The 24,900-nt window shown below is 39.0% G+C and overlaps 1 protein-coding gene across 8 annotated transcripts in view; it reads left to right on the top strand.

The window, feature by feature from the left end:
- The window catches only part of LOC106823165 (epididymal secretory glutathione peroxidase), a 67,743-nt gene that overhangs the window by 24,146 nt on the left and 18,697 nt on the right, over window positions 1-24,900 (top strand). For 6 of the 8 annotated variants that reach the window (XM_070515415.1, XM_070515413.1, XM_044776192.2 and 3 more), the window contains 3 exons: window positions 20,453-20,602; window positions 23,616-23,733; window positions 24,168-24,267. In XM_070515415.1, coding sequence (XP_070371516.1) covers window positions 20,453-20,602; window positions 23,616-23,733; window positions 24,168-24,267 — 368 coding nt within the window. Of the gene's footprint in view, window position 1; window positions 17,623-20,448; window positions 20,603-23,615; window positions 23,734-24,167; window positions 24,268-24,900 lie in introns of those variants that run through there. The other 2 variants (XM_014828677.3, XR_011505128.1) reach the window with 2 other exon arrangements.

The raw sequence follows: 24,900 nt of genomic DNA, 5'->3' as shown, positions 1-24,900 counted from the left end.
CATTTTGCCTCACCACCAGAGTAGAAATGAGATAGGAGAAGGACATTTTTCTCAATTTACAAATGTGAAAGTAAGATTTAAAAATATAAAGTCACTTAACTTCAAATCTAGTTTTTTTTTCTGTTTGCTTTTTATTTCTTTTCACTTTAAATCCACTAACTACACACATTGGGAATTTGAAGAAAGTGATGTTTTGGCTGCAGTTTCCTTTTTGGTACATTTTTGTCCATGTTTGTGGCTACTATTGCCTCATCCTGGAGGACACCTCACATCCAGGCTGGCTGTGGCCCTAATCCCGAGCCTTCATTAAGGCAGCTGGCCCTGAAGCAAAGTCTTCCTGGAGCCTCTGCCACTGTTGCTAAAATTTCCACCCTCATCTGCTCCAAGAAATAATTCTAACGTTTGGTGAGACAAAGGGGATAATGTGTAAAGAAGAATGTGTACTATCCCAGGCCGTGTCTGTTATTCCCATCTTACTGTACCAGGGAGGTGCCACTGTCCATGCATCATCACAGGCATCTGAGACACCCACAGCACCCACAAGAGCTAAGCAACTCATATGGCTACAGAACCAGATGTCTCCCAATAAGGCACAGTCCCAAAGCTTCTGTGACTCAGGCCTTCCTCCTCCCTCGGAAGGAAGGAATATGCCATCTCATCAACACTGCAAACCCAAATCCAATTATTAACCTGGGGATAGGGGTTAGGGACTGTAAGATGACTGCCTTTACTTCCTTTCACATTTCATAGTCTTTTAGTATTTCCTCATCTTTTAAGAGGTTCAGATCACTTGATGATCTAATTTGACTGATTTTCCCCTTGAGAAGACTGAGAAGAGAGTATTGACTCAGAAATCTCTAAAATTTTAGTGCCCAAATATTTAACCTTTTTCAATTCATGTATGAAAAATCAGAAGCCCTGAAAGAGGAGTGATTGACCCTTCTGACCTTGTATATACCCTTACCTAAGAAACAAGCGCTGACCTCTGTCACTGTAGCCATCAAGTCAAATTAGGGACAACAAATAGAATCTGAGAAGGCTTGACTTCTCCTATTTTATTCTTACTGCCAGTTGTTGAACACCAGTTTCTAGTCTGGTAGGTCCCTGGATCTCTCAGGCTATCTCAGGGCCAACTCTGTCTACTCCATGGACCACAACATGCAGGAGGAAACGTCAGTAGGAACAAGGGATGCTAGGAGGAATTTGGTCCAAGAGATAGAATGGGGAGGAGATAGAGAAGAAATAGAGAAGTGATAAAAGGAGAGGGCAGATAAAGGAAAAGAAGGAGAGAGGGAAAGAACAAAGTATGAAGGACAAGAAAGGGAGGAGAACTAACATATATTGACTCCCTTCTTACTATGTCTCAGGCATATTTAGATTGATTTTCTCATTTCAGCATCACCAAAATAACCATAAAGTTAATATTTTCTCCAGTCTGTAAATAAGAATATGAATACAGAGTAAAGGTAGATAGCTCCCCAAAGTTACAGATCTATTAGTGTGTCAAACTGGGACCCAGACTCAAGTGTGTTCTGATTCAAAATCCGAACTCTGTAGTAGCCTAAGTAATGGCCCCCAAAGATATCAGGTTTTAATCCCCGGAACCCATAAATGTTATTTTTTATGGCAAAGATTTGGCAGATGTGATTAAGGATTTTGAGATGAAGGTATTATCCTGGATTATCTGGGTGGACTGTAAATATAATCACATCTATTCTTCTGAGAGGAAAGCAGAGAGAGATTTTACTAAGAAAACAGGAGACATACAGCAATGGAAGCTAGAGGTTGGAGTGATGCCAGGAAGGGGTCATGAATCTTTCAGTTTTCCATAGCATGTACCTCACTTCATTCTGAGCCCTTACCTGAAGCATCCTTTAACATCCATAATTCTATCAACAGTTAGTTCAAGGCACTCTAGGTTTTTTCTGTCATGCACCTTAAGATCCTTTCAGCCTCTGCCCATTATTCCAATTCCAAAGCCACTCCGATATTTTTAGATATTTGTTACAGCAGCACCCCACTGCTAGGTACCAGAATCTATATTAGTTTCCGTTAGCTGCTGTAACAAGTTACCACAAACTTGGTGACTTGAAAGAACAAAACTGTTTTCTCTCACTATTCTGGAGGCCAGAAGTTCAAAATCAGTTTCACTGAACCAAATCAAGGTGGAGGCTCTAGAGGAGAATCTGTTTTTCACCTGTTCCAGTTTCTGGTGCTGCTGGCTTTCCTTGGCTTGTGGCTGCATCACTCTAATCTTTGTCTCCATGGTCACATTGCCTTCTCTTCTGTCCATAGTCAAATCCCTCTCATAAAGCATTTAAGAACTGACAAGAAGGTAATGGACTACCAAGCCATTTATGCAGAAATAGAAACCAAATAATAAAAACATTTTTTTCTCATGAAGGCCAGTATCTCTCCAGGTAGAGATGAACTTCTGATTTGAGGCCTCTTATGCCTAGAGGAGGCAGATCTGTGATTCTCCAGACACCAGCTTAGTATTCAACAATTCGGCTCAATTCTGACACCAACTCCCAGAGTCAGTACAGGCTTCACAGTTTAAGGGCTTAGTGCCACAAGATTTCCCCCACTTCGGGGGCCAGTTGTAAGTCTCAGGACAGAGCACTTGCACTTCTGATTGACCAGCTATAAGCTGGGTTTCCCATGACACCCCTCACCACCCAGTTTTGAAAATTCACCAGAATGACTGACAGAACTCAGGAAAACAAGTTACTTACATTTACTGGTTTGTTATAAGGGATACAACTCAGGAACAACCAAATGTAAGAAATGCATAGGGCAAGGTTTTGGGGGCAGGCGGGGATGAGTTGTTGCTGATATGGAGATTCCATGCTCTCTCCAGGTGTGCCACCCTCCCAGTACATCCAATGTTCAACCAGGAAGCTCTCAAACTCCGTCACTTAGAGGTTTTTATGAAGGCTTCCTTACATAGGCATGATTGATTAAATCATTGGCCATTGGTGATTGAATTCAACCTTAAGTCCTTCTCCCTCTCCTGGAGGGGGGGTGGGGCTGAAAGTCCTAGTCCTCTAATCCTGACTTGGACTTTCCGGAAACCAGCTGCCATCCTGAAGCTGCTAGTTACCCCCAGTCACAAATCTTCTTATTAGTATACAAAACGACACACACACACACACAACTCAGGAGATTCTACGGGTTTTAGGAGCTCTGCGCCAGGAGAGAGAGAGCTTTATTATAAAGAATTGGCTCACATGATTATGGAGGCTGAGAAGTTCCAAGATCTGCAGTCAGCAAGTTGGAAACCCAGGAGACCGATGGTGTAGTTCTATTCTGAGTTGAAGGCTTGAGAACCAGGAGAGCTGATGGTGTAAGTTCCAGTTGGAGTCTGAATCCAAAGGCAGAAGACCAATGTCCCTGTTGAAAGACAGTCAGGCCGAGAGATTTTTTTTCTTGCTCAGCCTTTTATTCTATTTAGACTTTCAGCAGATTGGATGAAGCCCACCTGCATTGTGCAGAGCAATCTGCTTTACTCATTCTACCAATTTAAATGTTACTCTCTTCTAGAAATACCCTCACAGACACACTGAGAAATAATGTTGAACCAAATATATGGGCACCCCACGGCCCAATCAAGTTGACACATGAAATTAACCATCCCAGTAAATGTATTATGAAGATCGACTATGTAAACAACATCTTTTTCTTTATGTATTTAGATAGGTAATATCTATCTATGTTTAATCACACCAGTAATACAACATATAATTATATAATTCAAGAGAGTGAATATAGTGTTAGAAAATTCTAAGGTCCTTACATTGCCTAGAAAGAGGGTAAAAAAGAGGCAAAGTAACTATTTATAACTAGAATCCGATGTGTCAAGGATGCATTTTGTAATCTCAAAGAATGATAAACGTGTATATAACCACCACCTTTTGGGGGTGGGGGGAGGAATAAACATATATCAACCAGTTTAAAAGAAGACTAGAAAAATAGAATAAGGGATATAGCACAAGAGAGAGAAAATACACATCTAAAACAGAAAGATATATAAAAAGTAAAAGGATGGGAAGAAGTTACTAAGCATAAATAAACCAAAAGAAAATTGGCTATATTGATTTCAGACAAGGCAGATTTTTAAGGCAAAAAGAAAAACTAAGGATTTAGAGAAATTCCTCATAATGATTAAACATACAATTCAGCAGGAAGATATAATTACTCTAAATTTGTAAGCACTTAATAACATAGCTAATAATATCTAAATGAAAAATTGACTTAGGAATCTAAAGAGAAATACGCAAATCTACAAATCATAGGAAGGAAGACTTTAACATACCTCTCTCAGTAATAGAAAGAGCAGGAATAACATCAATAATGATGTATGAGATTTGATAAGCATGGTTACCAAATTAGACCTAATAGACAGATACAGAACATCCAACAGCTGTAGCATTCAAATTATTTTGAAACACACATGGAACATTTACAAAAATTGACCATATGCTGCGCTATAAACCAAGTATTTATAAATTTCAAATAACTAAAATAACACAGAACATATTCCCTATCATTCAATGAAGCCATCATTCAACTAAAAAATAACTAGAATATTCCTATATGCTTGGAAACCAAGGACTATACTACTAAATAACTCATATTTGTGAGATTACATCAGAATGAAAATTATAAAATACTTTTTCTCAGAAAGAAATGTTTTACACTTTGAAAATGCATTTCACCTTGATCAGTCATCAACTAAAAATTTTTCATCATCTTTGCCTCAGAGAGCAGAAGCCTCCACTGCTGATAGCTTTCCTACTTGCCCTCAGTTTCCTTCAGATACTATGTTGCTTTTCTTCCTCTCCCATGTTCTTGTCTCCTCCACTGTCTGCTTCCGTACTCTGGAAAGTATTTTGAGCTGAATGATAATAAAATTATGACAGCAAAAGTTGTGGGCTGCAGAATGCCTGGAGGAAATTAAAGAAAGTAGAAGGAACTGTAAAGATAGGAGGAAAAATTAAATGGAAATCTAATATACAAAACAGGCTGAATTAAAACTGAATTTAAAAGACTACTGTTATTGATAACTTTCTGGCAATAATGATCAAGAAAAGCTGAGAAAAAGCAGAAATGACTAATATTAGAAATGGAAAAGAGACCACTTCAGATTATACAGAGAGCAAGAACATATTAGGAATAATTTAATGCTGATAAATATAGAAGTTTAAGTGAAATGGGAAAGTTAATAAAAGGATACAACTGTACCCTTTCTGTATTCATCACAGAAATAAATACAAAATATTAATAATAATTTAGTGGTTAAAGATATTCAATTCATAAATAAACCTTCTCACAAGTAATTCTCCAGGTATAGATGACTTTCCTAGTAAATTATACGAACATTTAAGGAAGAGCTGATCATGAGCTTACACAGTCTTCCAGAGAAGAGCGAAAGAGGGGAGAGTCCTAACTTATTTTTTGAGGATAGAATAACTTTACTATCAAAATGTGACAAGGTCATTATAAGGAAGGAAAACTACAATCCCAATGTTTTTTGTGAACACAGTTGCAAAAATCCTGTACAAAATATTAGCAAACCAACTTAAGCAATATAAAGTCGGATTGTTTTTCTCCAAGAAAGCAAAAGTGGCTTAGCGTTCATAAATCAAGCAATTAATATGCTACTTTCACAGAATAAATTAATATCACATGATCATCTCAATATATACATCAAAAAGCATGTGATAAAATTCAGCATTGATTCATATTTTAAACTCATAGCAAACTAAGAATAGAAGAGAACTTTTCAACCTAATAAAGAGTATCTAACACAAATCTACAGCAAATATCATACTTAATGGTGAAATATTTAATCATTAACCCCTGAAATAATTCAAGGAAAAGATGTTTATTACTACTTCAAATCAATATTGTATTGATAGATCTAGCCAGTGAATCTAAGGCGAAAAAGGGAAACTAAATGTACAAAGATTGGAAACAAATAAAACTGTCATTAGTATACCTGTGAACATATAATTTAAAAAGAAACTAGCAATAAATTATTGTAATTGTATGAGTTTAACAAAGCTGCTAGACAAAGAATTAATAGAAAATTCGTTATATTTCTATATACTTTTCATAAACCATTAAAAAATTAAATGTAATTTTTAAAAATAACAAAATCATCAAATACCCAGCAGTAAAGCTAGCAAAAGATATCCTGGATCTCTATGATGAGAAATATTCTTAATTAGTGCAATTTTGAAAAGCTCTAAATTAATTTTGAGGTTTACCATGTTAATGGATTAGAAGAGTCAATAATGTAAAAATGCTTATTCCATCCAAACTACTTTAGAGATTCAATGTAATCCCAATCAAATTCCCATGGATATTCCTGTGAAATTTGAAAAAAAAGATTAAGAAATTTAAATGTAAGTGCAAGTGGTCGAAAATAGTTAAGAACACTCTTGAAGAGGATGGGAGAACTTGCTCTCTAAAATATAAAAATTCATTTTAAAAACTACTTATTTAAAGCTATACTAAACATTGAGTGTTTTAAGGATAAACAAACAGAGCAATGAAAAGAAAAAAAGAACTCAGAAATAGACATGTGTATATAAGGACACTTGATTTATGACAAAGTACATTGCAAAGTAATAGAAAAATAAACAGTGGGATATCCATGGGGAAAAAACTTAAAAATTTAGCTCTACCTTATACCATACACAAAATTTCTGTTCATTCAAGTCTTTGACCTCACTTCCAAAACAGGAAATATATGGGATGGAGAACAAGCTAACTGACCCCATGAGGACACAATGAAAAAAATAAAAATGTGGAATATTCATCAAGACAACTAGACTTATATCTTCAAAAATGCCATAGAAAAAGGGGCTGGCCTGGTGGCACAGTGGTTAAGTTTGCACATTCCACTTTGATGGCCTAGGGTTTGCAGGTTCGGATCCTGGGTGCGGACATGGCACCGCTTGGCACGTCATGCTGTGGTAGGCGTCCCACGTATAAAGTAGAGGAAAATGGGCATGGATGTTAGCTCAGTGCCCGTCTTCCTCAGCAAAAATGGGAGGATTGCCAGCAGATGTTAGCTCAGGGCTAACTTCCTCAAAAAAAAAAAAAAAAGCCATAAAAAAAGAAATTTCGTGGGATTGTTGTAGATTTAAAATCAAAGATAGAAAAATGACATGATAGCATCAAAACACGAACCTTGAATAAATTTTGCTTTGAAAGAAAAGTTGTAAAGTCAACTTAAGAACTATTGGATAAATTCGATTGTGGAATGAATATTAGAAAATTTTAGGGATTTTTATTGATATATCAAGAGGAATCAGGATACTGTTTTAGGTAAAAGAATATATTGTTTTTAGGATATACATTGCTGATATATATATAGGGATAATATATCTGGATGTCTGCAAGATATTTTTGAATGATTCCACAAAACAAATAAATAAACAAACGTACATAAATGCACAAAGTACGCAAGGACACATCATTATTGTTGAAAATAGGTGGTATATAATCTAGTGATCATTTTTCTATTTTGTCAACATAATTGTATATTTTTTAAATTTTCATAGAAAAACTTGTGAATAAACCAAATTAGAAGTATCATAGATATAAACGTGAAAGACAAAACAATGAAACTTCTAGAAGCTAATAAGGAATATCTTTGTGATCTGGAGATTGAGAAACATTTCTTAGGCAAGGCACAAAAAATGTAAATTATAAAGGGAAAAAATTTTTAAATAACTAAATGAAATTCTGCTCATCAAATACATCCTAGGGCGAGTTTCTTCAATAGTATGTTTCTAATATTTTATTCAGCATATCTATCTATTTTGCAGAGGCATTTTTCAGGACCACAAGTACACAGTTGTGTCAAAGATGGAGATAATGCATTTAAAATATTTGTATACTATTAATTTAGTGGGAGCAAAAAGAGACTGATTTTCTTCTTATTTTCCTTTTTTCAAGGAAGACTGAGCATTCCTATTAAGTTGGAGCACAATCTAGCCAAGAGAGGGGTTTATGGGTGGGATTATGGCAGGGAAGGTAGGTTAAAACCACGGCCTTGAAGGCTGTCAATGTTCTACTGAGAAGTATGAATTTTACACCGTAGGCACAAAGAAAGACCATGAAGCTTACCGAAAGTATAGAGCAAGGTAACACAATCAACCAGAAAAGCCTCCTCGTGCTTTCATACTGACCTACAACATATTCCCATGAGTTTATTGTGAATATGATTCCACATCTTGGATTTCCAGCAAAGAAACATTGCAGTACTTTAGAAATCTTTGCCTCCTCCTTGTTTTTAGGATGGTAGGCCTTGATTAGTCTAGGTTCCAAGGAAGGCTAGCATATATATAGATGAATGTATAGAGGCTTTATTAGAAAAGTTTCGCTTGTACAAGGTCATCAATTACAAAACTGTTTTGTCCACCATGCGTCAATGCCACAAGCACGTATATAAGCACATAGCATTATTTAAATAGACTGGATCCTCAGGGTTCGGAAGACCAATGTGTGTAAGTTGTTGTTTCTGTGGGTACATATGGGGCCTCCTGCTGGCACAGCACTGGACTTACAGGGAGGCTACAGTTTTTCAAGCTGGAGGCAAAACTAATAGCCAGTGATCAGAGAGAAACGCCGAGCTTCTAGAGATTTCTGCATTTGTTTCAAAGGCTCGGGATAAACTTGAAATTGGCAAACTATTATTTGGCGAGAACATCTACTCCTATCAGTTTCTGGATAAAACTCATGTCCTTAGAGGAAAAGATTCTTTGTTCTTGATATTTTAGTTAAAGCTAACATAGATAGGACTATAGCAATGGGTGTTAGGGAATCAGGAATCCCTTGATAATATAACCATAGTGCTATAGTGTCATTTTTCCAGAGAGAGTGAGAAAGAGTCCTTGGTTTTCAACAGATCCTTAAAATTGCTTGTGTTTCTCCAACAAAATTTATAAACACTACTCTAGACAAATCAGGTAAGTTACCTGCGTTCATGGATCTTATATCTCATGCATTAGATATACCATAAATAAATTACATATTTATTTCGTTAAATAAACAAGAAAGTTACAGAATTCGATAAGCCCTGTAAAAGGAAAAATCAGACAGCATCATACGGTGTAATGAGGAGTGAGCTACGTTAGATAGAGGTGTCAGAGAAGGTCTTTTCACTGAGGGGACATCTGAAGTGAGACTTGAACGATGCAGAGATGCCATTCACAGGAAGAACCAGGTAGGGGTAGGGTGGGGGAAGGTTTTCAACCTGTCAGCAGCTTGTATCAAGACTCGGCCATGAGAGGGAGCTTTGCGTGCTTGAGAAACACAAAAAAGACCAGGGTGGCTGCAAGATGTGGTGACTGTAAATAAAGTGCTACAAAATAAGTCTGGAAAGAAATGCAGGGCTCGGGCCAGCCCCGTGGCATAGTAGTCAAGTTCATGCACTCCACTTAAGTAGACAGGGTTCGCAGGTTCTGATCCCAGGCATGGGCCTAGCACCGCTTGTCAAGCCACACTGTGGTGGTGTCCCACATAAAACAGAGGAAGATTGGCACAGATTAGCTCAGTGACAATCTTCCTCAAGCAAAAAGAGGTAGATTGGCAACAGATGTTAGCTCAGGGCCAATCTTCCTCACCAAAAAAAAAAAAAAAAGGAAAGAAATACAGGGCTCAAATTACATAAGACTTTGTAGATCATTTGTATCTTATGCTAAGTTCTCTGAGATGCTTTGGGAATTATAAATGGGGAAACACTGTGATTAGATTTTAAGTGTATTTTTTTGAAAAGTTCACTCTGCCTGCTGTATAGTAAATGTCCTGTAGGGGGCCAAAAATAGAGGCAGGCAGATCATTTCTTTTTTTTCCTGTCTTCATTAGTTCAGTCATTCAGCAAATATATATTGGGAGCCAGCTTATATCCTGACTCTCCTCCTTAGAATATGGCCTGGTGTATTAATTTATATGTGTGTGTGTGTGTATATATATATATATTCCCCCCCATCCCCGAGGAAGATTCGCCCTGAGCTAACATCTGTGCCAATCTTCCTCTATTTTGTATGCGGGATGCTGTCACAGAATGGTTTGATGAACAGTGTGTATGTCCGTGTCTGGGATCCCAACCTACAACTCACAAACCCTGGGCTGCGGAAGCTGAGCCCATGAACTTAACCTCTAAGCCACCAGGCCAGCCCCACTTATCTTTATTTTTTGTTTTTATTGGTTTACTTTTGACTTAAAGTAAAAGTCAATGTAAGTTTATATGAATTGCCATTATAATGTTGGTGCCTATTTTACTCTCTACCCAGGCCAGTGATCTTTTAAATCTTAATTCTGTCATCTATCCTAATAGCTACATTTACCAGCTATTAATGATCTATATATTTGGTCAGCATATTTTTTGTATCTTCCATCAAATAAATTATAAGTTTGTATGGCAGAACGAGGCTAAGTGTAGAAACTTTAGCCCTAACCTAGAATTTAACTTATGACTTTAAGATGTTTGTGACTGACTTTGGGTAACCCCATGCTGCCATTCAGTGTTCTGCACTCACATCTTTATAAATCGTCTATTTAAAATATGTCCTAAAAAGCAGCAATGGCCCTAAATACAACTTCTTTAGGTTCTGAAGGTCATTTCCTCTACTTTGAAAAATCAGGACATTTACATGTCTATCAAGACACCTGTCTCTTGCGATTGGCAGGCAGGGATGGATATGGGAATACGCATGCCACTTGTCGGAGGCCAGCACTTGTTCTGATTGGTTGTGCCCATTCGATAGTGTTAAGTATTTGAATGTTACTTTTGATTGCAGAACCAATGCAGAAAACTTAAGATTTTAATTTTTGTCTTGAAGTCTACCTGTCTGTGCTTGTGCCCACAAATTCACTGACAACAAGTAGAATGGCTTTTATTAATCCCTCAATTTTAAATTTAAATTCCTTCTTCATCCTGCATTTTTTTCTTCTTCTCTGTTTAAATATGTATTCTTCTTAATGGAGAAGAAAGAAGCAAAGTGGGTGTTAAATAATGTTGCTTTATCATCGTTGAGGACTAACATATTATTTTCCTCAGGTTCTGTGTTTATCTCTTCCTTGTTCTCTTTCTGCTATAATTTAGCTTGAACATAAACACACACACACACACACACACACACACTCATGCACATTCACAAGAAGTTAGTGGCAGGGCCAGTCACAAACGTCTGAGAGCTCATGGATCCTCCGGATTGTTGACACCATTGGAGGACAGGGACTATTTGTTGGTTCCCTCCTAGCAAGCTCAGCAGATGGCACATAACGGATTCTCTATTAGCTTATCCTGAATGGAAGATTACTCATTCCTCAGAAGAGTCAAGGTTTGAGCGTTGCCAGACCTTGTTACTTGCCATTTCGGAAATGGCTTTGGAAGGCCTTCTTATCAACTGAATCCCTGATTCTGAATTCACTAAACCTCATTCTTTCTCGTATTTTTTCCATTTCTACACTTTCTACTATTTGCTGTCTCTTGTTGCTCTCTTCCTTCCTCCCTCCCCATTGTGTATAGGGAAAAATGGTTGGATTTAGGATTTAAACAGATCTGGCTTTGAGTTCTTTCTAGCTGTGTGATTTTGAGCAAGTTATTTAATTTTTCTATGTATTAGTTTCTTCTTTGTAATAGAATATAACAATATTAACTTTTAAAATAAAGATTAATTGAGAATTTATATCTGGAAATGCCTGGCACATAGTAAGGGCTCAGTGAATGCTCATGTAAGTCCCCATTTTTTCTTTCTTTCTTTCTTTTTTCATTTCCCTTCCCTCCCCATTTTCCTCTCTTGTTTATCCTCTAATCTGCTCTATTCCTTTTCTATCCATCAGTTTTAAGAAGCCTCCTACCCCAAGTATTTCCAGCTTCTTACTTTTTATTAAATTTTTCATTATGGAAAGTTTCAAACATAGAAACAGAAGAGAGAAGAGTATGACTAGCCTCATATACCTATTACCCTCTTCAACCATGATCAACACAACTCAAGGCCGAGTTCATTTTATTTACACTTGTATGTGCTTCTTACCAACCCCCCCATACCTACACACGTACACACTGAATTATTCTGAAGCAAATTCCAAACATCATATCACTTCCTCTATAAATATTTCCTGCCTCTTCTGATCTTATTCAGAAAGAAAGCCAACCTTGTTCTTGAGATGTCCCCGGGATGACTGCAGTGAGTTTCTAGGTGAAGTTCTGGTGTTTTCCCTCTGCCCTTGGTGTCTTTCATAAGTTGTCACAGGGAGAGGAGCAGCCAAGTGGTCTCAGCCTCTAAGTGGTTGTTCTGAACCTCACTCTGATTGCAACGTGGATAGAGACAGCTGTGGGATCAGAGCCGTGGATGTGTCTAGCCCTGGCCTTGTGACTCGGATGAGGCAATCTCTCCACTTTACTGAGCATCTGTTTCTCATGTATACAGTTGTGTTCTGGAAAACATGACCAATAAGACACATTTGAGTTTAAAATTTGTAAAATTTCTTGATTATTACTCTTGTTTCCCAATTATCTAGGGGTAGGAATTGGTCAGATCAGTTTCAAAGGTGATCAGAGTCTCTCAAAAGCTGAGAAAATAAACTAAGAATGTCAGCCTTAGAAAGAACTTTGGTGACTTTCTGTTCCAACCCCCTCCTTTTGTAAATGGGTAAACTGAGGCCTGTAGAGGTTTTTTTTTTTCCCAATGTCTGACAGTTCTATTGAGTTGTTGGTGATGGCTTGCAGTGTGTGTTGGTGACATAGGGCATATTTATTCTTTCCCAGGAAGCAGTAAGAGCCTGAGTCACAGACTAGAGAATTTCCAGGTGGGAGAGCATCTCATTTTGAATGGTGTGGGTTAATCACATTCCTGTGGTTGTTCATGGACACAGAGCTCTCTCTCCCACGCCCTCCCCCAGCCCATTTAGACAGGAGTAATAGACAAGAACACTGCCTAGGGGAGTACACATCATTCCTCTCACCACCTCCCCACCCCAATCTCCAAGAAGCAGTGTTCTTCTTGGAGCAGCCTGGGGGAGGAAAGCTTGGCAGACTCTTCAGAAAGTCTGTGTATCAGGGTCAGATGCTCAGTGAAGGTTCATGGCCACAGTCAGCCTAGACCAGAGGTGAGCACCAAACCTCAACATGTTTGGGGAAGGAGGTTAGAAGGTTAAGAACACATGAAGATGAAAATTAAATGCAAAAGGACAGTAATTTTCTAAAACTTTCCCCCATTTCTAAACATATATATTATGGGGGATTGAACTTAGATTAGAGAGACAAGAAGGTTTGGAATAAAAACTCAAGTTTATAATCTAGATCTACACTATTATGAGACTTTCCCCAAGTGACTTCCTCTTTCTGAGCCTCACTTTTCCATTGCAAATTTGAGAAAATAATGCCTTTCTTACCTATGTAACTGGCTGATAGTGAAGGCTAAATGAAATCATTGATGTGAGGGAGATTTGTGAACTGCGAATCCTATGTAAACATAAGCGATATTACTTTCAAATGGCAGGCTAAGGAGTAGATCTTATGCTTCGTACTTGTAACCCAGAGTAGAGAAAATCCTAGAGACCTGAATGGGAGTCCCAGTTGCCAGTGGAGATTGTCTAATTTAGGGAAAATATTCTACTAAAACAAAATGGTGGACAAAAATCTCTAAGTCAGATTTGAGTCGTTGCAAGGCTGTGCTTGAATCTGGGACGAAGAGGTGGACTGCATCCCAGCAAGAACTGGGCCTGCTTCCTTTATGACCATAGGAATTAGAAATAGGAAACCTGGTCTTGATTTTTAGGTAGGATTAAGTCATCAATAGAAGCTGGGATAGGGAGCCTGAAAGACTTTATTTCAGTGTCTGAACTGCCACTCACTAGCTGTGTGACCTTGAGCAAGAAAGTTATCCTCACAAGAATTCTACCTCAAGGAAAAATTGAAGTCTGACTGGGAAAGATAGGCTCTGGTTGATTTTTGCCACCTTGATCTACTTAAGATCATGGACTGTTTGTAATTGTAGGATTTTTAAAGTCAGGAAGTGATAAACCTTATGGTCCAATTTAGGCCTGGGTTGGTTTTCAGCCTTAATCTAGGGCTCAAGTCACAAACATTTCCACTTAAAATCTTGTTTGGTAAAATTTGATAAAGTAGCATTCCCTATCCTTTCAGTGGGAATAAATACATAGATAATTTGGAGTGGGGGAGGTGAATTCCCAAAGCACTCAGCATAATTGACCTCCAAGATCAGGAATCTAAGTCCAAAGTGTGTTTTGGCGAGTGGAAAGAATTTAGCTTGTCTGAAGTATGAGATTCACAGGAGGAGCCACTGGGAGGGAAGACTGGGAAGGGGTTGAGATCCCATCAGGAGAGATTTGGCTATCATGCTGGAGATTCTGAATTTGATGCTATAGTAAATTGGCTAGCCTCATTCACCCTTTATCAGTGGAAGGATATCATCAGACAGGTGTGTAGAGGTTCCAGTGGCAGCAGGATGATAGAAAAAAAGCATTGAAAGAGAAGAGCCTGGAAGAGACAAGACAAGTAGGAGATTGTTTTAGCATTCCAGAAAGGAAATAACAGGAATTTGATGTGGCTCTGGTGGAAGCTGTGAAGAGAAGGCAGCAGTTATGTGATATAATCAGATAGACCACGACAGGAAGTGCGCCATGTGGTCCCCAGCTGAGTCTGAGTTCCTGAACCTTCTCTAATCACAGACAGAGTTCTTGCCTCCCAGGAAACTAAAACAGCGGAACACAGAGACTTAGTAAGACAGAGATTTTAGGCCACGTGATCTGACAATTGAGGTAGAGCTTATGATCAAAGTTTCTCTTCTAATATAGTAGTTATTGTATAATTAGCAAACATAAAGCATCTAAGAAAGTAAGGAATTTATAAAAGCAAGGGAGGAGAAATGTGTAATTCCACCATCACAAACATATGACTTTGGGTAAATCAGTTTTTCTATTTGACCATCAATTTCTTCATCTGTTGAATTAACAATGGATTAACCTTGGGCCTGGTCCAGTGGTAAGAGTTTAAATGAATTATCTCCTTTATTTTTAAAATTAACCCTATGAAGTTATTATTATTCTCCCAATTTTACAAATGAGGACTAGAGGTACAGAGGGTAGCTTGCCCAAAGTCACACAGCTTGGGAAGGATGAAGGAACTGAGGTACATTATTTTTGAGGCTTGATGTTTTAATTTCCATAGTTCTAGATCAAACTGTGATAGACAGGAGGAGGGCAGGAGAATCAGCATGTGTGGGCAGAGAGGTGCTACCAAGCTGGAAGCCGGTACCGCTACCCTAAAAGGCTTTGGGAGCTTTGTAGCTGGGTCAAACATTGTTTTGAGCTCTTCCCCCTAGATAAGAGGCCTCTGAGAAGAGATCAGAAATCTGGGAAAACAGAAAGCTTCTGTTTTCCAAGCCAGCTTACGAATGCCCAGACTCCACCAGCAACAGGAATTAAACCCCACCGGGACTTCAGTTTTAAGGAGGTGGAGGCAGCTTTTTGTGTGAACCAGAAGAGCCAGGGCTGGTGGAGGGGGCTGGGTGGAAAGGAACTTAGAACTGGAGAGGAAGAATTTATCATTTCAATAAACTTGGGCATTAGTAAAGCTGAGCTGGAAGTGCAAACCCGTGGGAGGAGGGAGAGGCGTGTGGGAAGTGTGGTAAAGGGAAACAAACCCGAGCCTCTTGGACTAATGCAAATACTTTCCAACATCTCTTTGTTAGTTGTCTCATTGGAGCCCAGTTAGTTGCTGAACTCACCCCTTTCTTTTAATTCCAAAGTTTTAGAACAGCCAACCCACACCAACATCCACCCTTGTTTTAGGCATTTTACCTTCTAAGTCTTCAGGCTACAGTTTTACCAAGTGTTTTGTTGCAATAGAACAAAGGCTGCCAACTTTCCAGTCTCCAATAACAGTTTCCTTGCCACTCCTCCTCTCGGAGAGGTAGGATTGGGAGAAAAAATTTAAAAATTAATATAATGAGAATCATCACACAGCCTAATGATGATAAAATTCCATAAGTTTAAGTTTGATTAACTCAACCCTTTGAATCTGATGTCCAAATGGAAAAAAAAAATGAATAATTAAGTTTTTAAACTTTAACGAGCTAATAATCTGATGAGAAACATAGAGTTTTTCAGGAATACAAACAATATGCATATTAAACATATTATACCCCTATGGGGAGAGAAAAAGGAGAATGGAATTTGGGAATCAAAAATCAATGGAGTTTGGGTATGAATAATAAATAAAACAAGAGAGGGACCTTTCAAGGACAAATGATCATGAATTTAGGAGTATCATTAACTCAAACCTTAGTGCTTGAGGTCCAAAAAGTAAAACTGTGCTGTAGACAAGAGGGAGGAGGAAGGTCTTGGCCAGCCTCCCAGGAGGTTGGTGGGCACTAATGTTATTTATGTGAGAAACCCAGCAATTCCTAGGGCTCCAGGTCCGCATCGTCAACTCATCTATTCCAAAATTTTAGCTGAGACTATTGAGCAGTTGTAGGAAATTGCTGCTGACTGGATGGGGGTTCTTAGGCCGGTTGAGAGACAAAGGATCTTGTGTCTCATTTCTGTTATCCTTCTTGGCCCTAGGACTTCCAGGAAATTAAGAGGAGTACTTGCAACTTTCTATAAGTTTATAATTATTTCAAAATAAAAAGCTTAAAAAAGTTATTGACTTTTTAATTATCTTCCAGAAAGTCGGCAGCCATTAGTAGTCCCTCCCTGCCCCCCGCCCCGCCCCCCGCTAGAGTGTTAAGAGCCTCCTATACCAGACTGACACCCAAGCTGGGTACAACTGTTCCTTTTAACTTTGGCCAATCTGATAAGTGCAAATGCATCTTTTCCTATTTATACCTCTTTGATTATTGGTGAGGGAGAACATTGTATCCTACCACAGATGCCATCTGGTTTACCGTCTGGTGCCCGTTTTTCTATTGGGGTGGTTGTTTTTTCTTATTGATTCATAAGTACTTGAAAGCACTTGTAAGCATGATGAACATATTAATGTGCTTCCTTCACATATATTGTGAATGTATTTCCTCTTCAGGGCCAGCTTCCTTCCAACTCTCTTAGAGAGATCCTAGGTGGTCCATCCTTTGTGGTTTTAAGCTCAGATAATATTAGGATAGTATTTGGAATGTATATGTTAGCTCTTTTGCAGTGACTTTACTGCAATGTCTGAGAGGCTGCGTCTGCATCTAGACTCTCCTATCCACTCAGTAAAAACAGACAATAGTCTTCAAGACCATGGAGGGCTTGCCATCACCTTTTCATAATTCTGCCAGAATTTATGAGTCCCAGATCCTCATCGCACTGGTGAGCGCTGAGTGCTCATGGGGGTGTGTGTAGGTGAGGATGTGGTTTGAATTCTACCTCCTTATGCCCTACTCATGCCTCAGAAATCCTTGCCACTTTGCTATTGGCCTGTGCAGTCTTGGGCTAGTTCCTGCCACGGTATCAAAAGGCTGCTCAGGTACGGGAAGACCTCAGATTAGCGATCTACAAACACTAGTCATGACTGCACAGTTAAGGGCCTCCTATCTTTTCCTCCTTCTCCTAGCAGGCTTTGTGCAGACAGAAAACAATGCAGAGAAGATGAAGGTGAGTGACTTCCAAAGAGGACAAGGCAGGGCTCAAATGTAGAGTGACTCTTCTATTCTGTTCCAAGATCTCTCCCTCCAGTCCTTCTTGTAAGACTCAGCCTCTGCTTTCTTCCCTTTTGTGGTTTCCCCTAAAGTTTTCTTTTCTTCTCCTCGAATCTTGTTCACTCCTATACATGGGCGTTCCTTGAGTTGAATATATGTAGGGGAAAAAGAGTGTCCTTACTGTGGTCCTTTCTCCCCTTCTTCTCCAGGTAGAGGTTGCCTGGATACCTCTCCAGCCACATCAGGATCTGCAACAGAGCAGAGTCTGAGGCATAGGACAGGGCTGGGCATCAGAGTGGGTGGGGACCAGGGTTTGAAGGAGAGGCCAAGCTGAATCCTATCAGATGCGGCTCCATGGGAAACCCATGAAGAGGAGGAAAGAAACAATATGGAAATTTTAGGGATGGGTAAAGTCAGAGAGTTATTGGAGAAATATAAAACACATAGAAAAGGTAAACAGAGGCCTAAAACAACTGGATTTGGAATCAGGAGTCTTGGATTCTGGCCTCAGTTTTATTCCTAATTCATGGTTCAGTTGCTTTATGGATAAAACACATGTGTACGGCAATGGGACGGACAGTTCAGGGAAGGATAGCAATGAACTAGAAGACTCGGAGGCAAAACAGAATCATGAAGTTAGGGGTAACTCTCATTCACATAGGAGGTTACCACTTTTGGCCTGGGACAGGTCACTTCACCTCTGTTAGCCTCTACTCTCTCATTATAAATTTGTGATTAACATTCACCTACCTTAGGAGTGAGTGAGCAATAATTATTACACATATAATGTGTTCTATAAAAGGCAGCTCTAGCAAGATCTTCCTCCCTCTCTGAAATTGACTAGAGAACCTCCTGGATGACTCTCTATTTTTGAGCATTAATATGGTTTTTATGTTACCCAGTGTTGCCTAACTGGTTTTGGAGATCTTGAGCCGTAGATTTTGTTTAATAAAAGCTGGATCTGGAGGTATTTGAGACATATGATGCAGACTTAAATAAATTTCGAAAAGCAATGAATGTCAGGAGTAAGCTGAACTAAAAGGATCCTTTAAGTCCAGCGTCTCTCTAAGTCCACACTTCCTGTACCCTAAGTGCCCAACATGAATTTCAGTGATTTTCATTGCAGCAGCAAAGATGAAAGCCAAATTCTTTAAAATGTTTAGCTTGGAACCAGGCATCATAGAAAGGGAAACTGGTGCTTTCATGTAATATTCTCTTTTATATGTCTCAGTTTTGCTGGTGCGTGAATGTATATATGCATTTAGGAAAAAGTGCAAAAGCCTGCATAGAGAAAATGCCTTTCTCCCCAAGAGTAGAGACTGAGTAGCTACAACCTGGTGTGCTAGTGATAGAAGCAGTGGGCTTGTAAGGTTGGAAAAAGTTTGGTTTGGTTTTGTGTCGCATCCCTCCTTCTTTAAGTGGAAGCAGATGGTGTTTGGCTAAAACCCTTTCTGGTCCACTGCATTTCCAGGTGGTCTAGTTTGAGTGTGGACCTTCCTTATCAAGTAAAGTCCTTTTCTCTTTCCTGGTCAATTCCTTTCTGTCTTTTTCTCACAATGTGGTTTGGTAGATTCCTTTTCATACTTCCTATTTTATATTCCCAGTATTCTATGAACAATTTGTAGCAGCTTCTTCAATATAGGGAAATGGATAAGGATATGCTGGTAAGCACTGTGGAGTCAGTACACTTTGGGTACTGCATTTACCCTGCCGTGGATAGAGACAGAGGAGGAATAAGATGAGATCTGCCTGATAGAGGAATTTAACCTAAAGACAACAAGAATTTCATGTGGAAGTTATTTCTGTTACGTGGAAGTTTATTTCTGTTATGTACAGCTCTGTTCAAATATGTTCAGGAGATTTGAGAAGGAATAGGATAGATGAAGTTGATGATGAAGGCAAGTATTAGATACCTAGAGAACAAGGGGGTGAGGGCCTAGGTATGTGATAAGTTGGATGCCACCAGACAGATTTTAGTCACCTACTTGTGGATGGACTATTGAGCTCTCCATCTCCTTTCCTGGGAGGAACAAAAAGTTAGAGTTTCACAGTATTGGCTTGTAAGACTCATATGAGTAAGAGTGACACGAGAGGGAAAACTATTCAAGATGGGGATTATATTAGATTCTAGAATGTTAAACCTGGAAGCCACCTTGAGGATCTGATAGGAATCTAGACAAATATCTTCATTTTGCCCATGGGGAAACTAAGGGTCAAGGATGAGAATTGCCCAGGTTCACAAAGGAATTTGACAATAGAGCTGGCTTCCGATTCTCAGGCCAGAGTTCTTTCCATTCCACCATGCTGATGAATGGAATGAGAAGTCAGAAGACCTAGTGAAGGTTAAAGAAGTAACTTGGTCATCTTCAAATACTTATGCAATTTAAAACCTTCCCTTCACTGAGAGAGTCTAGGCAAGATACCTTCAATCCAGAGGCAAGGAACAGGCTCATTTTCACAGAAGCCTGAAAGACAGTGTGCTTTTCTCCACTTACTTCCAGATCCTCCCATCCCAGCTCATGAATCTCTGCTCTTTTCATTCATCCAAGTATTTCCTGATATCCTGCCTCTTCCAGGATAATAGAAAGAGACTTGACTGCTTGTTGCTCAAAAAACCATTGGCTTTTAAGGCACAAGACCTAAGTTTCAGTCTTGTCATTGACACCTTAGACAATTCTTGTTTGTTTTCTGGGTCTTACTTTATACATATATTATTCTTTGAAAGATTACACAGATGTTAGTAATTGTTGTTATTAATATTATCATTTTTTTAATCTTCCAGACAGATTGCTACAAAGATGTGAAAGACACCATCTATGAATATAGCGCCGTCACTCTTAATGGAAAGGAACACATTCAGTTCAATCAGTATGTGGGCAAGCCTGTCCTTTTTGTCAATGTGGCCACTTATTGTGGTCTGACTGCTCAATATCCTGGTAAGAATTCATAGCCAGGTCTCCTTGGACTACATTTTCCAGCTCATTGTATTCTAAATTGTTATAATTATAATTATGTATCAGAATAAATACTCATGCTCAGGTGACTTCATTCTTCCATTTCAGGAGTCAACAAACTATGGCAAATAGACTAAATCTGGCCGGTCTGTTTTTGTAGATGAAGTTTTATTGGAACACAGCCATCCCCATTTGTTTACATACTGTCTGTGGCTGATTGTACACTACAAGTCAGAGTTGAGTAGTCGTATGAATAGTGGTGACAGAGAACATCTGGGTCCTAAAGTCTGAAATATTTACTATCTGGACTTTTACAGAGAAAGTTTGCTAACCCCTCCCTATGTGCTGCCTCTGCTTTGCTCCTGAGATTTCCAGGAGAATCAATATATATCTGAGAACTGGGAGCCTCTCTGAAGATTCAAATCTCCTTGGTAAATACAGGAGAGAGGATCAATATTTTTGAGACTTTTTCCAGGTTTTACAGGTAACTTATAAAGGCAGGAAAAAGTGGGGAAGCAGTTTTATACCTGGAGCTGCTTATTATTATTGTTTTTTTTTTTGGTGAGGAAGATTGGCTCTCAACTAACATCTATGCCAATCTTCCTCTATTTTGTATGTGGGATGCTGCCACAGCATGGCTTGATGAGTGGTGTAGGTCTGCACCCAGGATCTGAACCAGCGAACCTCAGGCCACTGAATCAGAGTGTGAAAACTTAACCACTAAGCCACCAGGCTGGCACCTGGAGCTGCTTTTGACTAGAGTGAGGCTGGCAGGGGAGGCAATAAGGGAGGGAAAAACTCCTTCTCCATCCTCAGTGCCTTCTTTAGGTGTAGTTTTCTCTCTCTCTGTACTTTTTCAGGGAATAATTTTGTCTTTCTCATATCTTAGGCCATGTGGTTTAAAAGCCAATGAATAATGAACAGGATGAATTTTACCAGAAACAGATGCACTTCTTACATTTGAACTAATAAGAACTTCATGTTTTTATTTTTGGTTATGTTATGTTTTGAGTAGGTAATATTCACAAGGCTCACCAATTAAAGGGATAAAAAAGTTTAGAGTGAAAAATCTTTCCACTTCCTTCCCTTCCCTTCAAATGACCAATATTATCATATTTACAAAGTATATGGATAGATTCCTTTTTCTGCTTTTCCCTTTGTTGATAACATACTATAAATACTATTTGCCGCTTTGCTTTTTTAAATAAATAAAGTGCTTTAGAGTTCAGACCATTTCCTCATCCTTTTTTTAAGATTGAATAATATTCTATTGGACCATAATTCATTTTACCAATTTATAGGGACTTTAAAAATCAATTTATTGAGTTCCCACTCTGTACATGACAGATGAGGAAACTGAGGCATAGTTGCTCAAAGACTGGAAGACGAGTTTCCTAATTTGTTGTTTCTTTCCAAGAGTAAGTGATTACTCTTGAAATCACCTGTGACTGAAGACAATAAGGAAGGATGTGGGGAGAGGTACTGAGGAACCACGCGGAAACAGGAAAGCAATCTCTATTTTGTAAAAAAAAGCAAGAAAGAATAAAAAAGAGAAAAGGGACTAAGAGGAGATACCAGTTGACCAGTTGGCTGAAGCAGAATCTGAATGGCACTGGCCAGTGTTTGTCAGGGGACTGAAGGCATTTAACCCAGAAAGGGTTAACACAGATGATTATAAAAGTCTAAGCAGACAAATTAGAAAACTTGTAGAAAATGGTGAAAGAATGCAGTTGGAAGCTTGTGTTTTGTCATATCAAGGAGAATTTTTAGGTAGAATGCATCTTTAACATCCTAAGGATTGTTAAGAACACCAGAAAGCTCTACTTGGAATTTCTCTGGTTCTCTTTGTCCCTGTCAGCTTTCCTTCCACTCCACCCAGGCTGACCAGCCTGTACAGAAGAGATAAGCCCATTCTCATGGTTCACATCCTGTCCTTCCTTTTAAAAAAGAAAGATTCAGTTAACCAACCAGGAAAGGCAAACTGATGAGCAGTGATATTCAAAGCTAACATCAGCTTTGTTTAAAAATCACATGGTAAACTTTTTTTTAAATTGCGGTAAAAGAAGACATAACCTAAAATTTATCATTTTAATATTTGTAAGTGCGATGTTCAGTAGCGTTAAATATATTCACATTGTTCTGAAACAAATCTCCAGAACTTTTTCATCTTGCAAAAGTGAAACTCTATACCCATTAAACACCTTGCTTTTTCCCCTTTGCCCAAGCCCCTGGTAATCACCATTCTACTACTTGTTCCTGTAAATTTGACTATTATATATACCTCATATAAATAGAATCATATAGTATTTGTCTTTTTATGTCTAGTTTATTTCACTTAGCATAATGTCTTCAACGTTCATCCACGTTGTAGCATGTGACAGAATTCCCTTCCTTTTTAAAGCTGAACAATATTCTGTTGTGTGTCTATGTCACATTTTGTTTATCCGTTCATCCATTGATGGACATTTGAGTTGCTTCCCCCTCTTGACTATTATGAATAGTGCTACTATGAACATGGGTGTGTAAGTGTCTCTTTGAGACCCTGCTTTCTATTCTTTTGCATATATACACAGAAGTGGGATTGTTGGATCTATGATAGCTCTATTTTTAATTTTTCGAGGAAGTTCCATATTATTTTCCATAGCAGTCACACCAATCTACAATCCCACCAACAGTGACCTGGTGAGCTTTTGAATAATAAAGACGACTGGGCCCTATCTCAGAGGAATGGAATCAGAAAATTCTCCGGGCCCCCAGCTGATTCCAATGTGCTGCAAATTTGAGAAATACTGCATGATAATAAAAGACTTTTGAATGGGTGTCTGGAGCTCCAGTATCTAACGTCAGCCTTGCTGCTAATAGTCTTTCTGTCCTAGAGATTTTTCCTTCTCTGGGCCTGTATTCACCTCTGTAAAATGGACACCTCCAGGGATCTTTCTTTACACAAGTCAGGGTCTCTAGCCAGGCCACCATATTGTCCCTTCTCTACCCATAGAACTGAACACACTTCAGGAGGAGCTGAAGCCCTTCGACTTAGTAGTGTTGGGCTTCCCCTGCAACCAATTTGGAAAGCAAGAACCAGGAGAGAACTCAGAGATCCTTCCGGGGCTGAAGTAAGTGCCTGCTTGAAACCTTATAGGAAGCCCCTGTCTACCTTTCCTCAGTCTCCGGAGGCCCTTCCAGGTAGGGGAGGTTCTGGATGGGTGGTGGATTAATAGGATCAGAGGCATCTGTACCCTGATTTTCACTTTGGCCTACCCTGATATGAGTCTGGCAGTGTCCAGAGACTCTCTCCTCCTCCCTTGGTAGTGAGACCTGGATGGACCATGGGAGAGCAGGAGCACAGAAATAGCTGGTACAGAAACAATGTAGGGGACAGGGACAGCTTGTGGAATAAAGAAAAATAAAGGGAATCAGGGAGCTCAAAGTAAAAAGAAAAAAAGAAAAGCCTTATTTTCCCTTCCCAACCCTGTCTGCTATTGGTGTCCCATCATAAATTTCTCTCTTATATTCTGGAGCTTCCCAGGAACATTATGATTCATTGCAGGTATGTCCGTCCGGGGGGAGGATATGTACCTAATTTCCAGCTTTTTGAGAAAGGAGATGTGAATGGTGAAAAAGAACAGAAAGTCTTCACCTTCTTGAAGGTAAGTGAATTACTGACAAGCCTCTTCTTCTCTACTATTCCTAGCATAGAGTTGGTGCAGTAGAAATGGACCCAAGGACTCATGCCTGGGGGTGAGATTGGACTCTTTGGAAGAGACTTCCAGATCAGCATAGGGTCTGGAGTTTAATCTGTTAGTATCTATGAGGCTCTCGTTTAGTGTGGTGCAGTTGTGTAGAATGGCAGCTTTTACTGGGACCACTCTCTTTTGTCATTGACATTCATTCACTCAAGGTACATTTATTGAGTGCTTGCTATCTACATGGGAGTGTGTTAGATAATAAGGGGATAAAGATGAATAAGACACAGTCCTTATCCCTTGATGAGTTCATAGTAGAGAGGGAGACCGAAATGAACAGGTGTAATACAATATAGTAAGTGCCTCTTATGAAACATCAGCTTCTAAACACAGAAAATGTCAGAGCTGAAAGGGTCCCTGAAGATCACCAGAGTTCATTGTTCCTAAGTGCTAGCTTGTGGACCAAGGCTGGCCCACTTTGAGATTGTCATATATCCTCAGTAAATTGAAGAAAATAGGACAGTGTAAGGAGGGTTTCATAAACTCGGCTAATTTACAGGGCTACCCTTTATTCTAGGATTATGACCTATATGTTAT

This window comes from Equus asinus, chromosome 8, assembly GCF_041296235.1.
Source record: "Equus asinus isolate D_3611 breed Donkey chromosome 8, EquAss-T2T_v2, whole genome shotgun sequence".
Lineage (NCBI taxonomy): Eukaryota > Metazoa > Chordata > Mammalia > Perissodactyla > Equidae > Equus > Equus asinus.
The sequence above is the reverse complement of the archived record's forward strand: the minus strand, read 5'-3'. Positions and strand labels throughout refer to the sequence as shown.